A 16,400-nucleotide genomic window follows, 5' to 3' on the forward strand; every position below is an offset into this window, starting at 1 on the left:
AGATATAACTAATCCAACAGGCAGATAATTAATATTCACAAAGAAGATAACAAAGGAAGTGGAACAGAATCAGATAAAATAGGAAAATGTGCTCTAAGTGGAAAAATATCAGTATATGCACATTGGAAAGGCTTTTTAATACACCCACCATTAGCCTGTCTTAGCAAATTTCTTAATTAAAGGGACACAGAAAAATGTCTATAAGCATTCAGGCTTAAAAGATACAATGTTAAAAAATGAAAGAAAAAAAACACTCATAGAGACCATAGACTTCTCTGCAACACTTACGGAAAACATATTGAATAAAGCAATATTTATAGAATATTAAGAGCAAAATTGTTACCCCAAACGTAATATGCCACTAACTTCATATCTGAATACAAGACAATGACTAGAGTGGTATTGTGGGTTTGAGCAGGGGTCAGGGATTATCTAAAATGGGAGTCTCTCTCATGTTTAAAAGATGCTGAGAATAATCCAGTTGCAAGGAAGAGGTCAACCAGATTATAAATTGTGTACATTTCCAGGTAGGAGGAAACAGGAAATAAAACATAACTGAAAAGAAAACTCCCTTGTTACATCAAAAGAAAGTTTCAGATACAGGCACATAGGAGAGAATTGGAATGAGTTGGTTCTGATGACACATTTTCCCTCCAAAGTAGAAAGCATCCACTAAGTGATAGTGAAAAAACGGATGTTGAAGAATGATGAAAAAGTTTGAAAAATAGTCAATTTGAAAATCAAATAAATGCAATAGAACTGGGAGGCACTGTTGAAGGTTGATTGTGTCATGAATTTAAATAGTTACAATCTGCCCTGCTGAATGATTATGGTCAGCACAGTGGGCCCATTGTGGAGGCAGGGAGAAAGCAAGAACATGGAGGGACCCCCAACATAAGTATGGTTAAGTGGGAGTAATCGTATGAATAAAATTAAAACAATAAACCTATGATATTCAGAATATTAGCAAAAGTATTAGTAAAATTATAGGCTATGAAATCAGAGTAGAATAATAAAATAATGCAAGAGAGATGGCAGCATGGATAGAAAAAAGTAGAGCGGTCAAGGAGTTGCACAGGTAGACAAGAAGAAGAGACACATGTTCTGAAAGCATTGGCGATCTCAGAGCAAAGTAATTATGGTTGAGTAGGGGAACTAGGTGCAGTGAAGGAGAGGGTCATAAGAGATGGGAAAGCCAGGTTCTTGGTTATGTCATGAACACAGGCATTCATGGCACTCAGAAATTGTTAATAGTTACCGTATCACTATAGTTTGATATTATGTACCTACTTCGAAAGGAAGAACATTCAAAATAGTAGAATGTCCATGTCTTAAGAGGGAAATTTGGGCAGCATCAGCAATGGTGTATGTGGGAACTTAATAAAGGCATTCCCCTCTGGATTTTTAACTTCTTCCAGCAATGACTATTATTTGAATATGTGTGTGTGTGTGTGTGTGTGTGTATTTATATATACAGTAAAGGGTTTATACAACTAAGTTTTACTACTTATGTGTATTTCCTCAATCACAAGGCTAAGCCAATTCTCAACTTCACAAAGCACAAGTTGTGTTCAATGAAGTTTTTTTTATCTCTCACTTCTCCCCCATCTGCCCAACCAACATCTTTTGTAAAAGTATAAACAATTTTATGAGTATGAGGCATTATTGCTAATTGTGGATTTAGCAAGTATATTATTACCATCGTAAATTTAATAAAAAACAAGGAGAAAGAGTCTTACCAAAGGAAGGTGACTCCCTTCCATCCTCTAATCCCGAATCTCTCTCTCTGTCTCTCTTTCTGTGTTTATGGCCACGATGCCTGTGACGTCGATGGCTTTTTCTTCCTCCCAGGGGCACATGAACTCCAATAAATAGTGTCCGATGACCTTCATCAGAAGCAAATGCACAAATTAAACTCTGAATTATTCCAGAGTACAGAGGATAATGATTTACATATTAATGGAACTCCATTCAATTCAATCCAGCAAGTCGTTTTAGAATGTTTATGATATGAACATCTTGGGGCTTAGCACTGTATTTTTGCATTTATACCTATTTGAGTATACCACAGATCTATCATAAACACTTATAATACTAATTATTTGGTTGTATATTTTATAATCACCTTTAATTTATTGTCTTAATCTCTCTGGGTCTGTTCTCCATAGTTTATAATTATAATCGCCTCATTAAAAAAAAATAAAAAAAGCAATTGTTCTATTTTCTCCCTACCTCCAACTAATGGTGTTATCTTGCCAGTTCCCTTCCCTTCACAGTTAAGTATGTGAAAAAATCACTATCTAATAAAATAGATTCCACCAAGGTCCCCATTAATGCCAAATCCCATGAAATTTTTTCAGGTCTGTTATTTCTATCTGTGGCACTTGATACTTGACCACTCTCTTCTCTACGACCCCTTTCTCCTGGTACTCCTCCTCCTCTTTTGTTTTGTTCCTATTAGTTTTCTTTGCTGGTTCCTCTTCTATTCACCCACTCAAGGTTGGATATCCCCAGATTCCATCTTTGACCTTATGATTTCAGCTGATACATACATATTATGGGCTTTGAGATCTAAAATTTGATGCCAGATTGCTCTCTTGGACTGTAGGCCTATGTATCCATCCACCTATCAGACATATTACTGCGATATCCTTTTCACAGGCACATCAGACTCAACATGCCCATGGAATTAGTCCTTTTCTTTGTCTCCCAAGGATCTACTAGATCTACTATCATCTATCTTTGTAAGTGCACCATCTATCCAGTCATCTCAAAGCCCATCTAAGTTATCATCAGGTCCTCCTTTACATCTCTTAAATCCATTCCTTCTTCAGTATCCCTAGTGCTATTCTCTTAGTTGGACTCTGATCCTGTCTTACCATGACTCAGAACATTCTCCTTACTGCTTTTTTTTTTTCTTTCCTAGCTGCATTCTTGTCCCACCTCTTATCAATCTTGGATGCTGATGGCTTTTTTTTCTTTCAAAAAAGCAAATCTGACTAATTATTCCCCTGTTTTAAACTCACTGATTATTCGCTGTTGCCTGTAAGATAAAGCTTTTAGTACTCTATAAGACCAAACAGTATCTTGCCTCTGCCTATTTCTCCGGCCAGGCTTCTAAATACACTCTGCTTCACAAACTATGAGCCAGTATGAGCCCCTTCATCCCTTGATAGCCAGATGTTCTCAAGTCTCTGTTTTTACTTAATATTGTTCTTATTCTTCCAACTGTAGGAAATGTCTTTACCTTGTCTCTCCTGACTATCTGATAAATACCTACTCATCTTTCAAGTCTAGTGTAAGGATTATGCCACCTATAAAATTTTCTATACCCTCTCACTCTAAATACAGTTGACTACTCTCTCCCTTAAGGACCCTCTAGTACTTAACCAATAACTCTTAATTGTAATTATTTACCTATAAGTAGTTTTCTTCCTAGGGAAGGCCAATATGTTAGTCAATTTGTATCTTTAGCACCTGACACAGTGCCTGGCATACAGCAGATGCCTAACAAATGTTTACTGAGATAACAAATATTTTGTTGAGTGGTATTGTGCTAGGTATCAAGAATACAAATATAAACAAGATATTATTTTATTCTTATAAGTCAGCAGGTTTCAGCCCTTCCCAACTTGTATAAAAAGTGGAACTCACAAGTGTGATATATTGCCCTGGGTATCCCTGCCTTGAACAAATATATCAAAATCAATGAAGAGATATGAACCCCAAAACAGACATACGTTAACCTGTGCATTCAATACAATCACAAATTTCTTCCTTTTATTTTAGTTAACATACAGTACAATATTGGTTTCAGTAATAGAAATCAGCGATTCATAACTTACATACGACACCAAGTGCTCATCACAAGTGCCCTCCTTAATACCCATCAATACCCGTCACCTGACATTATTTCAATGTTAACTAGAACAAATAATCTAAAATGTATAGGGAAAAACTGAAAGAAAAATAATCAACAACATTTTGATGAAGCTCAGGGAGGGAGAATTTACCTTATCAAATATCAAAATATACCACAAAGTTGTATACTTAAAATAATTCCCAAATGTTGGCACCTTAAGTGTTAGTAATTTCAAATTATTTGGACCATTGCTACATTCTTATTCTCTAATATGTTGAAGATTATTAATCAGGGAGAATGTGCAAAACAAGAAAGAATTCAGATGGAGTCTTGTATAAAACTAGCATTTAAGAATCAGAAAAAAAGAGGGCGCCTGGGTGGCTCAGTCCGTTAAGCGTCCAGTGCCTGGTGTTGTCTCAAAGTCATGATCTCACAGTTTGAGTTTGAGCCCCACGTCTGGCCCTGTGCTGACAGCATGGAGCTGTTTGCAATTCTCTCTCTGCTCTTCCCCCACTCATTCTCTCTCTCAAAATAAAGAAATAAGCTTTTAAAAAAAGAATCAGAAAAAGAGAAACCAAAGTTTAAAATTTAAAAACATGAAGTCACAGGCTTTCAATTCAATATGGGAGATTAGGGGCGCCTGGGTGGCTCAGTTGGTTAAGTGTCTGACTTCAGCTCAGGTCATGTCTAATGGTTCATGAGTTTGAGCCTCACACTGGGCTTGCTGCAATCAGCACAGTGCCCACTTTGGATCCTCTGTCCTACTCTCTCTCTCTCTCTCTGCCCCTCTCCCCCTCTCATAAATAAAGGAGATTAGATACCTGCTTTTTATCTCTATTTTCTCTGTTAACTATCTTCTTAATGCCAAGTTAGGAAACAGTTTCCTTTTTCTCGTTTTAAAGTTTATGAATTTATTTTGGGAGGGCGGGGTGGAGTAGAAACAGGGAGAGAGGGAGAATCCCAAGAAGACTCCACACTGTCAGTGCAGAGCCTGACAGAGGACTCAAACCCACAAACAAAGAGATCATGACCTCAGCCAATCAAGAGTCAGAGGCTCAACCCACAGAGTCACCCTGGTGCCTCTAGGAAACAATTTCTTAAAGAGAACTAACCATAAAAAAATTATTAATAAGTTCTATTACATTTAAATCAGGAACTTGTCTTCATTACAAGAGTTGGGGAGGGGGGCAAAAACATAAAAAATATATTTCTAACACATATAACTGATAAAGGACTAATAAACCAGATATAAAGAGAAATCCTACAAATCCTAAGAAAAAGATAAAAACTGAATAGGAGCACAGGCAAAAATTTTAAATAGACACTTAAGAGACAAGAAAATACAAATTGCTAATATGGGTAGGAAAAGGTGCGCTACTCCACTAGCTCTCAGGGAAATGGAAATTGAAACCATAATTAGATACCTCTATACTCCCACCATCTTGGCAAAAATTGAAATGGTTGACAATTCTATGTTTTGTTGTGGTACAGACCAGTTTCTCATCTAGTACCAGTAGTATTATACAGAACTACTTTGAAAGAATATAGCATTTTTATTGAAATTGACAATATGCATACTTTATAATCCAACAATTTCCCTAGACCCTAGAGAATTGCATGAAGATGTAAAAATGTATAAGAAACATGTATAAGAATCTCTATAGCTGCACTGGTTATAAAGACAAAGTGCTGGAAACAACCCCAAAATACATTAACTGAATGCATAATAAAGTAGGGAGGTATTCACACCATGGGATATATACAATAATAGTGAACAAACCACAGATATGCACAACGTAGAGGAATCTCACAAACAGTACTGTGCAAAAAATGTATATATAATTTGCTTTATAAAGCTTTAAAAATGGAAAAACTAAAATATTTTGTTCAGAGATGCATATATAAGAGAAGATTAATACAAAAATCAGAATAGTTGTTTACGTCTACAATAAAAGTGAATAGAAGCTGTGACTGGGGAGAGGCACATGAGGAGCTTCTGGGGCATTAGAAATGTTCTGTTTCTTGATACAAGTTTTTGTTTCAATAATGTTTATGAAAATTTATGCATAAGCTTTCTGCTCTTTTCTGTATGTATGTTTCATTTCAAAATTTAAAAAATCAGGGGTGCCTGGGTAGCTCCGTCGGTTAAGTGTCTGACTTCAGTTCAGGTCATGATCTCATGGTTTGTGGGTTCAGGCCCCACGTTGAGCTCTGTGCTGACAGTTCAGAGCCTGGAGCCTGCTTCAGATTCTGTGTCTCCCTCTCTTTCTCTGCCCCTCCTCTGCTCATGGTCAGTCTCTCTCTCTCTCTCTCTCTCTCTCTCTCTCTCTCTCTCAAAAATAAACAAACATTAAAATTTTTTAAATTTTTTTAAAAATTTTTAAAATTAAAGAAACCAATAGGGGAGAGTTGCAAGAAGGGGACAGTTAACCAGTTTACATGCTATAAAGAAGTCATAAGATTAAGACTAAAAATTAGTCATTAGGTTGGAAATTAATGTTTACTGTTACCTTCTTAAGAGCAATTTCAGTTAATGAGGAAATGAGTAAACTTGAGGAAGTTTAGGGCTTTAAAGACAGTGGTAGTTGAAGTAAACCTTAAGATTGCAAAGGTTTCTAATAATTACTGATTAAGATAACCATTCCCTGATGGATAAAGATAAAGGATACCATGGACCCAAGGGGCAAGTCTAGAGGCCTGGCTGGGTCTAGTGAATATTGTCTTTGTCTGTGAAATGTAGATTTGATGGGTATTTGCCCAAAGTAACATCCTAAAAAGTTGCCAAGTCAAGACTTAAAAAAACATCTGAAACCATATCCAAGCATAATCAGATAAGAGGATGCCAAGACACACAGCTGAACTGATGTCTTGAGAACATTAAATGCAAGGAAGACCAAGCTGAAGGAGTTTCCTGAGACACAATCTTGCAAGCCTGGTGAAAATATCAAAACTCACTTGGGTAAACAACTATGATTGACTTGCTGGATCACATGGTAAGCTTATGCTTACCTATATAAGAAAGTGCCAGACTGTCTTCCAAAGTGGCTGCATCATTTATATTCCAACCAGCAATGAATGAAAGTTCCTGTTGCTCCACATTCTTGCCGACATTTGATTTTGTCAGTATTTTGGATTTTAGCTATTCTAATGGGTGTGTAGCGATATCTCATTGTTTTAATTTGCAATTCCCTAATGACAAATGATATTGAGCATATTTTCATATGGTTATTTACTGTCTGTATTTCTTCTTTGGTGAGGTGTCTGCTCAGATCTTTTCTTATTTTATACTTGGATTTTTGTTTTCTTATTGTTGGGTTTTAAGAGTTATTTATATATTTTGGATATAAGTCCTTTTCAAAACAAGTTTATTTATTTATTTTGAGAGAAACAGAGACAGTGCAAGCAGGGGGTAGGCAGAGAGAGAGTGGGGGGGGGGGTGGGGAGAGAGAATCCTAAGCAGATGCCACACTGACAGTGCAGAGCCCAATGCGGTGCTCAAACTCATGAAAATATGAGATCAGGACCTGAGCTGAAACAAAGAGTTGGATACTTAACCAGCTGAGCTCCCCAGGTGCCCCTTGATATAAGTCCTTTATCAGATATGCATTTTGCAAGAATTTTCTCTTTAGCTTGTCTTTTCATTCTTCTAAGTGTCTTTCATAGAGCATATGTTTTAATTTTAAAGAAGTCCAGTTTATCAATTTTTCCATAATAGATTGTGTTTTGGTGTTGTATCTAAAGAGTCATCACCAGGGGCACCTGGGGGCTCAGTTGGTTGGGCGTCTGACTTTGGCTCAGGTCATGACCTCACAGTTTGTGAGTTCAAGCCCCACATCAGGCTTGCTGCTGTCAGCTTGTCAGTGCAGAGCCCACTTCATAGCCTCTGTCCCCCTCACTCTCTGCCCTTTCCTCCATCTCTCTCTCAAAAAATAAATAAGAAACATTTTTAAAAATTAAATATTAAAATAAAAAGTCATCACCAGGCTCAAGGTCACCTAGATTTTCTCCTATGTTATCTTCTGCACTCTGCACAAGTTCCTGTTTTACTTTTAGGTCTATGATCCACTTTGAGCTATTTTTTGTGAATAGGTGTAAGGTCTAGACTGTAATCTAAATACTGAATTCACTCATTAGGTATTTGTTCCAATGAGTTGAAAGCTAATGTCCACATAAAAACATGCACACAAATGTTTATAGCAGCTTTGTTCATAATTGTCAAAAAAACAGGAAACTAAGATGTCCTTTAAATTAATAAACAGTGGTACATACATTAAATGGAGTATTATTAAACAATCAAAAGAAATGAACTATCAACCATGAAAATATAGCTTTTTCTTTAAGGTGTCTCGAATGAAGAAACCCTAAATTCATATTGCTAATTGAGGAAGTCAGTGAAAAAGCTATGTACTGTAGGATTCCAACTATATGAAATTCTGGAAAGAGTGAAACTATAGAGACAGTAAAACTATCAAAGATTTTCAGGGGTTCAGGGAGAGGCGGTAAGAGTGTTTAAGTAAAGCACAGGGCATTTTTAGAGAAGTGATATTGTCCTGTATGATACTGTAATAGTGGATATGTAATCTTATAGATTTGTCAAAACTCATAGAAATGTAAAAAACAAAGAGTGAACCCTAATATACACTATGTAATTCAGTTAAATTCCACTAATGTAAAATATTAGTAATAAGAGGAAATTGTGTGCAGGGAGGAGAGGGGCATCTGTACTTCCTGTGAAATCTCTACAGACCTAAAACTGCTCTAAAAAATAAAGTCTTTTAATTTAAAAAAAAAGTCAAAACTCATAGCTCATGGTAGATTACATGTAAGGGTGGAGAGGACTAATACTGTGTTCTCATGGTCACATATTTTATGAACATTTATTAATGTAAGTTTCCTTCATGATGGAATCTGGAATCGTGAGTGTCTGAAAATTTTGAGAAACTAAGAGGAAATAGAAGTGGGGTGGGTTAAATGGGTGATGGGCATTAAGGAGGGCACTTGCTGGGATGAGCATTGGGTGTCATATGTAAGAGATGAATCACTGGGTTCTACTCCTGAAACCAAGACTATGCTGTATGTTAACTTGAGAATAAAAAATACATAAATATAAATACATACAAACATAGGAAACAGAGGTGGAGATATACTTGGGTTGGCTTTAATGGAACATATTTATGTGATTTGCCATCACGTCCATATATGAATAAGTCATTGCTAGCTATCCTGGAGTTGGAATAGCTTCCAGGAATACTCCTCATACCCACCGTGCCAAACTCATCTGAAGTTGTGACACAAAGGTTCAGGGCTGCAGTAGTATCATAATGTGCAGGGACATCACAATGTGCCTTGCATTGGGAGCATGTGGGTAGCGGAGACGAAGCAAAGTATAGAGCCAGAGTTAGTCTCTGGAAAACTCCTCTAAATCTTACAGGTTATATATGCAAGAAGCTTGATAAGTTTTCTTAAATTTTAAGACAACCCTGAAAATTTTTATGAAATTATAAATAAGTTGTAAAGATGAAAGAAACTTTTCTAGACTACTGTAAATGTTAATAATAAAGAGTGAGTTAATTTTCCATATCCTCAACAGAAAATGATACTTAAAAATCCTTGACACTAGAGACCAAAAATTGGCGGGAAAAAGTATTACAGAGGTATGTCAGTTCCTTTTAAAAAGTATCCTATTTCTCCAAATGTTACAATTTTGTGCTATTATTCAGTTTCCCAATAAGTATTTGTTGAGATTTTTCATTCTAAATAGATATCCACCTCTGATTTATATTCAAATTTTGATTTTTTTTCCCTAGAGAACCTTCAAAAATGCGTAAGTTTCAGCCCCCACAAAACCTAGATCTGCCCACCTGTATGTGGGTAGCCGCCAATTCTGTGTCTCCATCTCAAACCTCTCTCAAACCCAGGTGACAGTCTCACCTGACACCTCCACTACACGTCTAAAGTACTTCTTAAAATCAAGATGTACAGGACTAAACTCCTAGTCTTCTCCATCCCAACTCCCTCCTAAAAAAACTCTCCCCCACAATCCTGTCCATCTCAGTCGATGACAAAACAATTTTCTGGCTGCTCAGAACAAATACCTTGCAGTCACTGTAGACTCCTCTCTTTCTCTTAAGCGCACAACCAATCGAAGAAGAAACGTGTTGGAACACCTTGCAAAACATATCCAGAATCTGCCCACTTATTATTTCACTTCACTACTCTAGTCAGGGCAACATCATACCCAACCTGGATGACTGCAACAGTCTCCCAGCCGGACTTCGTAGGTCCACCTTTAGCCCCACTGTCTATGCCAAACACAGTAGCAAGTGTAGTCCTCTTAAAATGCAAGGTAGATCCCATCATTCCTCATTTTATCCTTCCAATGTTACCCTATTTTACTCAGAGAAGAGGCCATGATTATTCTAGGGCTTTCCAAGGCTCTTTGTGATCTGCACACCCTATTCCTTTTAGCTCTCTGATCCTCTCTGCTGCTGACCTCCTCCTCACTTGCTCCTCACTCACTGATCTCCACTTCGCTTAAGCCACACTGGCCTCCTTGCTGTTCTCACTGCCACCCGGGGGACTTGCCTCTGTCTTTTTTTACCGCCTGAAATATTCTGCCTACTTGGAAAATTCCTCACCTCTTTCAAGTCTTTGCTCATATTTCACCTTCTCAGCAAAGCCTGCACTAACCATCTACTTAATATTACACCCTACTCTTTCTGACCCTTTATGCTCCTCATTCTCCTCTATTTTTATTTTTTCTATAGCACTTACATACCATGTAATTAATTTATTATGTTTAGTGCTTCCTTTCTAGTTTCCCTCAAATTTTTTCAACTTAAGAAGAGCAGGGATTTTTTCTTTGTTCGCTGATGTGTCCCAAGTATCTGCAGCAGTACTTGATACTTCTTGGTGCTCAATACATTTTTATTGAGTATATAAATCTTTTGTATAAATTGAGATGATGGGGCACCTGGGTGACTCAGTTGGTTGGGCAGCCGACTACAGCTCAGGTCATGATCTCACGGTCTGTGAGTTCGAGCCCCGCATCGGGCTCTGTTCTGACAGCTCAGAGTCTGGAGCCTGCTTTGGATTCTGTGTCTCTCTCTCTCTCTCTCTGCCCCTTCCCTGCTTGCGCTCTATCTCTATCTCAAAAATAATAAACATTAAAAAAAATTTTAATAAAAAAAATAAATTGAGATGATAACTTTAAGTAAAATATATAGGTAATAGACACAATAATGCATTGGCTACTAAACACATTAAGAAATGTAAGAATGGGGGAAAAAAGGTATGACCACAAATTTCAAAGCAACAGTGATTAAAAGGTCACAATTTATGCTTATGGAACTAAGGAGAAAGTATTTCATGTTTCTGCATGACTAGAGACTTCTAAAGCAGAGAAAACTGGAATCTGAGTTAAAGGACAAGCCTTGGGGGTTAAAGGTGGACAAAAAGACAGAGACCTTCAAAGAGAGGTAGACATTTATTTCTCAGATGTATGTCTTTACATTTCAAAAGATAATAAATCCCCATAGCTACCAGGTTATATCCGAAGGGTTTAAACTAGGGGATCTTCCTCTTCTCTTCCTTGAGATTTGATTACCTAAGGGAGATAAGATTTCCCTCCCTCTCTCAGGAGGGGAAAAGGGAGCTGTAGAAAAATTCCCATATAAACTTAATTCATAATCTTAGGGCTCCCCTCCTGTGCCTATAACCGTCTAGTTCTCATCATATCACCTTAAAGGGAAAGAATGGGACATGGAGAACCGACGCGGTTATTGCTACAATAGTAAGAATGTGCCTCATCCAGACCACCTTGTGTTTGCTTTTAGAACAAAATAAAGAAACGTAGATATTAAAAACATCAACAGATTTAAGAGAATTTCTACAAAGATTACATGAGAATAGAATAGATATAAAATATTAGACATGAGGCCTATGATATAGCAGACACACTTGTTACCTCCCTTTCCCTTCATCCTGCTCACCCTCCGTGGCTGAAAGGAATAAGAAAGCAGAATGAAGTTTTCCTGTCCTATTTCATCGTCTTTCTGTTTCCCTCTATATTGCCAAATTTTCTAACCCCAACTATAATAACCCTGGTTTCAGCAACTAGAGAATCATATTAGATCCTGTGGAAAACAGTATGTAAATAAAATTTCCAGGTTAATATTACCATAAATTTTTCCTCAAACATCATATTCAAAATTGAATTTTCCATCCTAGCAGAGATCACTTCAAAGAAGAAAAAGCATTCAAAATAATGAAAAATGTCATGGTTCAAATATAACTTGAATATTATTAAACCTAATCTATTTTTTAAGATTATATAGAGAACAATTTTATTTTATGATATATAAAGTCCAAAAATTTAGTTAAAAGAGGGAATCTTCTCAAATGAGCATTTTTTAAGTTAATCAAAATAGTCAATAATTACTTTTATGCCATGTTAAAAACCCCCAAATTAATAAAAATCTGGAATCATTTAGATACAAATGTATTTCCAAAATATTAGTAAAAATGGAACAGTGCTATTAAAAGCAAAGATTTTTTTCAAGGTAAGCACAGAACACTAGAATTTACTCAGAATTGACTCTATGTCACTTGACAGAAAATACAGTTTCCCCATTAAAAAAGCAAAGTTTCATTAAAGGTAACAAACACTGCTTTCTGAGTAAAATGTTGCTAACAAATCCTGGAATTTTTACACTCAAATTGTGTGGATACAGTCTCATGGAGCAGATACAGAACTACTGTAAAAATTTTCAGTGTGTAAGAGGGACCAGTACTGAAACACCACTTGATGTGACTGTGGTCAAAGCATTCTGAATGTTTACCAAATGCAGTGAGATTAGAGGTATATTTGGGGATGGAAAGAAATCCTACTATAATGAATAATAATACTAATACACTATTCTTTATTTTGCTGGGAGGAAAGAAGTCAAGCTACCTACTCTTGAAGAGAACTGTGTTTTTTCTGTGAAATGAATATAACACAGCTGGTGCATAGTTACTGAGTTGCTACAGCCATTCAGACGTATCATAGGAAAAGGTCAAGTACATTAAGCTGAATAAGCATGTGATCTTTAATTCCATGGAGACTCTAACAGAGTCAGAAAACACAACAAGCCATCATTTATCATAATATATCAAAGAATTCTAAATCCAACAGAAATTCTCTGCTGAGGGACAGCAACAGAGAGAAAGAAAAGAGACCAAGAGGGTGTGAGTGTGTGTATGTAGACGCTCCCGCACTGTTGTTTCTTGGACTGTTTCACTGAGAAAAAAAAAAAAAGTATCAAACCAGTCTGGTCACAGTCACCCAATCTCAGGGCTAGATTTGTAATGATTACAAAGCAAAGTGTCACATGACTATGATTATTTTATCAAAAAAATAGAAATCTTGTAGGTGCTAATGTTACTCATCAAAAGAGCCATAGTCTGGGATTTACTAGTTTAGAAGGTACTGTGGTATATTTAAAATTTAAAAAAAACAACTACTTCTTTTTACAAGTTTATGACACTGTTTGAGAAAAACAGCAACTAAATTACTTTGTATCTTGAGATTCAAGCAGTGTTATTTTTTCATCTTGGAACCGAAAAACCCTCAACATGTAAGGGTCAGCATTTGTCAAATAAATGAATCAAGCCTAATAATATCATATTTTCTAAGAGAAAAAAAAGCCAGGGAATTCCCAATTCTGGTAGGTTGTAAAACAGCTTGATATCGGATGTTTCCAGAGCTCTACGAGAGGCTAGAATTCAAATCAAGCAAGAAACGGGATAATAAGGAATGTTTATAGCATATGATCTCTGTACTTAAAAGATAACCATCCATTTTGTGAGGACTCAAGTCCAACAAAGAAAACAGCAGCCAACATACAAATTAGAATACAAATAAAAAGCAGTAAACAGGGGCGCCTGGGTGGGGCAATCGGTTAAGCGTCCAACTTCAGCCAGGTCACGATCTCACGGCCCGTGAGTTCGAGCCCCGCGACGGGCTCTGGGCTGACGGCTCAGAGCCGGGAGCCTGTTTCCGATTCTGTGTCTCCCTCTCTCTCTGCCCCTCCCCCGTTCATGCTCTGTCTCTCTCTGTCCCAAAAATAAATAAAACGGCAGAACTGCAAAAAAAAAAAAAAAAAAAAAAAAAAAAGCAGTAAACAATTACAATCTACATTAAAGCTAATGTTCTTATGTGGTATCAGCCATCAAATGCTGTAGGAATTCATATTAGAGCGAAATCAAGAATAACTTGAACAATCGAGGAAAGTTTCACGGAGAAGGTAGAACTTAACTTGAGTCGTAAACAATAAGTAGGTTTTGCATTAGCAGAGGAATGGGATAATGTGTGCAAAAACCAAGGAGCATTTTGGGGGGATAGTGTGAGATGCATGCTAGAGCAGGGGCAAAATAAGGAAAGATATAATATGTACTTTTATAATCACAGAAGCTCGCAATTTCACCATTGTTTTAAAACATTTATGTTTGTTGTTTTATGTTGCAAGGAAGAGGGAGAAAATAAATCAACATCTGTTCTGGGATACTTTAAAAAATGAACGCAAAAGAGAAGGTGGTACCCTCCACCTCCCCAATGCATTTTAATTAATTTATGATTTTTCAACAGCTCTGCCACTTTGCTTTAGGGAAATAGCTTAGGAAATGAGCAAAAAATGTAAAACTGTAAACTATTCCAGATTTAGTTTTGTATCGTGTTAATCCAAAAGACATGTGCACATGTAGAAAGTGGCTCATTCTGGGAATTACGGTAATTAAGGACAAAGAGAGAGACTCGTTTGGGAAAATGGAAGAGTCATTGAGAAGAAAAAGGTTTCCATGAAGAAAGTGGGTGGGATTCAACTATAGAACCAAAAGAATAAAACAAAACATTGGAAAGTAAAGATGAAAAAACACGGCCTTTCTGTATAGTTATATACAAATAAGAGATAATGTGGTAGATTTTTTCTAATGGCCCCAAATATTTTATCAGTTTCTCCCAGCTGTGGTGAAATCTATTCCTCCAACCCTTGACTCTTGGCTTGGCCGGATGACTTGTGTGGACCTCCAGGACATCAGCAAGTGTGACACAAAGGCTTGGAGAGGACTTGCGCGCCGGTTTCCTGCTGTTGCTTCCAGGAGCTCTTACGGTACCATGTGACCAGATCTATCACATCTGTCTAACATATAACTGCCAGGCCAGCATACGCTCTCTTAGCACCTTATACTTCCTTATAAAACTTTTCAAAGTTTCAAGTAAGTAACTAAGTGTATAATCAGATAAATAAGGGTGCATTACTTCACTTCGGATTGTTTTCGTCCTCAAGAAAGGTGTAAAATAAGTTTCTGTGGTGTTAAATACTTATAGGACATTTCTAACCCCTTCATTTATATTGAGTCAGCATTCCTTTTCAGATTTAAAATTTCTTTCAGTCAGAAAACTTAAAAACCTCCACATATTTAAATATTAAGCAAAGTTAACAAGGAATTTATATATTAAAGCATAGTCTAAATTTCACTCTCAAGATCACAGAATTTACAACCGGAAAATTCTTCAGAGACCGTCTGATTAAATACCTCTCATTTTAACATGTGAAATAAATAGGAGTTAACATTTCTAATACTAAACTAAATAAATAGAAGTTAACTCAACATTTCTTTATTTTCTTTTTTTTTTAATATGAAATTTATTGTCAAATTGGTTTCCATACAACACTCAGGGCTCATCCCAACAGGTGCCCTCCTCACTGGACTCAACATTTCTAAAACTAAGCATATTGCTAAGTAACCATAGCCAATAGGGCAATTTTAACAACTTAATATGGTTTTTTTTCCTTATATGAAACTCTACTATTTCCATGTTAAAATGATAATATATTTTGTCATCTATATAACAATCTTCCAAATATCTTAATTTAGCAGTCATGTTTTTTTAAGTATTCCCTTAGCATTTTCCTCAACTAATATTTGTATGAGATGACCTCTCCTGAGGTCATATCCACCTTCTCCAATGTGTCTACCCTAGTTAGATATAATCAATATATGAAGATCCACAGGACACATCTGGAGCATTTTGGTTATGCCCATATAGACACCTACAGCACCTACTGGTGGAAATAATATTCCAGGAAGTGAAACATCCAGGGAAAATATGAAGAGTAAGAAGGAAAAAAGAATCAATGTGGAGAGAAATAAACATTTCAAAGATAGATGAGAATTGTAATTGTCAAAGTTTTGAAGAAATAGATGGAACCTCTCACATGTTAATGGGAGTGTATTTCAGTATAATCATTATGGAAGCCAATATAAAAACATGTATGGGGCACCTGGGTGACTTGGTTAAGCATCTGACTTCAGCTCAGGTCATTATCTCACAGTTCATGAATTTGAGCCCCACGGCTCTGTGCTGACAGCTCAGAGCCTGGAGCCTGCTTCAGATTCTGTATCTCTCTCTCTGCCCCTCCCCTGCTCACCCTCTGTCTCTCCCTGTCTTTCAGAAATAAACATTAAAAATTTTTTTTTTAAACCTGTATCAAAATTT

At 36.6% G+C, this 16,400-nt stretch overlaps 1 protein-coding gene across 3 annotated transcripts in view; it reads right to left on the reverse strand.

The window, feature by feature from the left end:
* Positions 1 to 16,400, reverse strand: part of SLC4A10 (solute carrier family 4 member 10) — a 212,870-nt gene that overhangs the window by 156,663 nt on the left and 39,807 nt on the right. For all 3 annotated transcript variants that reach the window (XM_047870584.1, XM_047870583.1, XM_047870585.1), the window contains one exon: positions 1,740 to 1,886. In XM_047870584.1, coding sequence (XP_047726540.1) covers positions 1,740 to 1,886 — 147 coding nt within the window. The remainder of the gene's footprint in view (positions 1 to 1,739; positions 1,887 to 16,400) is intronic.

The sequence above is a fragment of the Prionailurus viverrinus genome, chromosome C1 (genome assembly GCF_022837055.1).
Source record: "Prionailurus viverrinus isolate Anna chromosome C1, UM_Priviv_1.0, whole genome shotgun sequence".
NCBI classification, from domain to species: domain Eukaryota; kingdom Metazoa; phylum Chordata; class Mammalia; order Carnivora; family Felidae; genus Prionailurus; species Prionailurus viverrinus.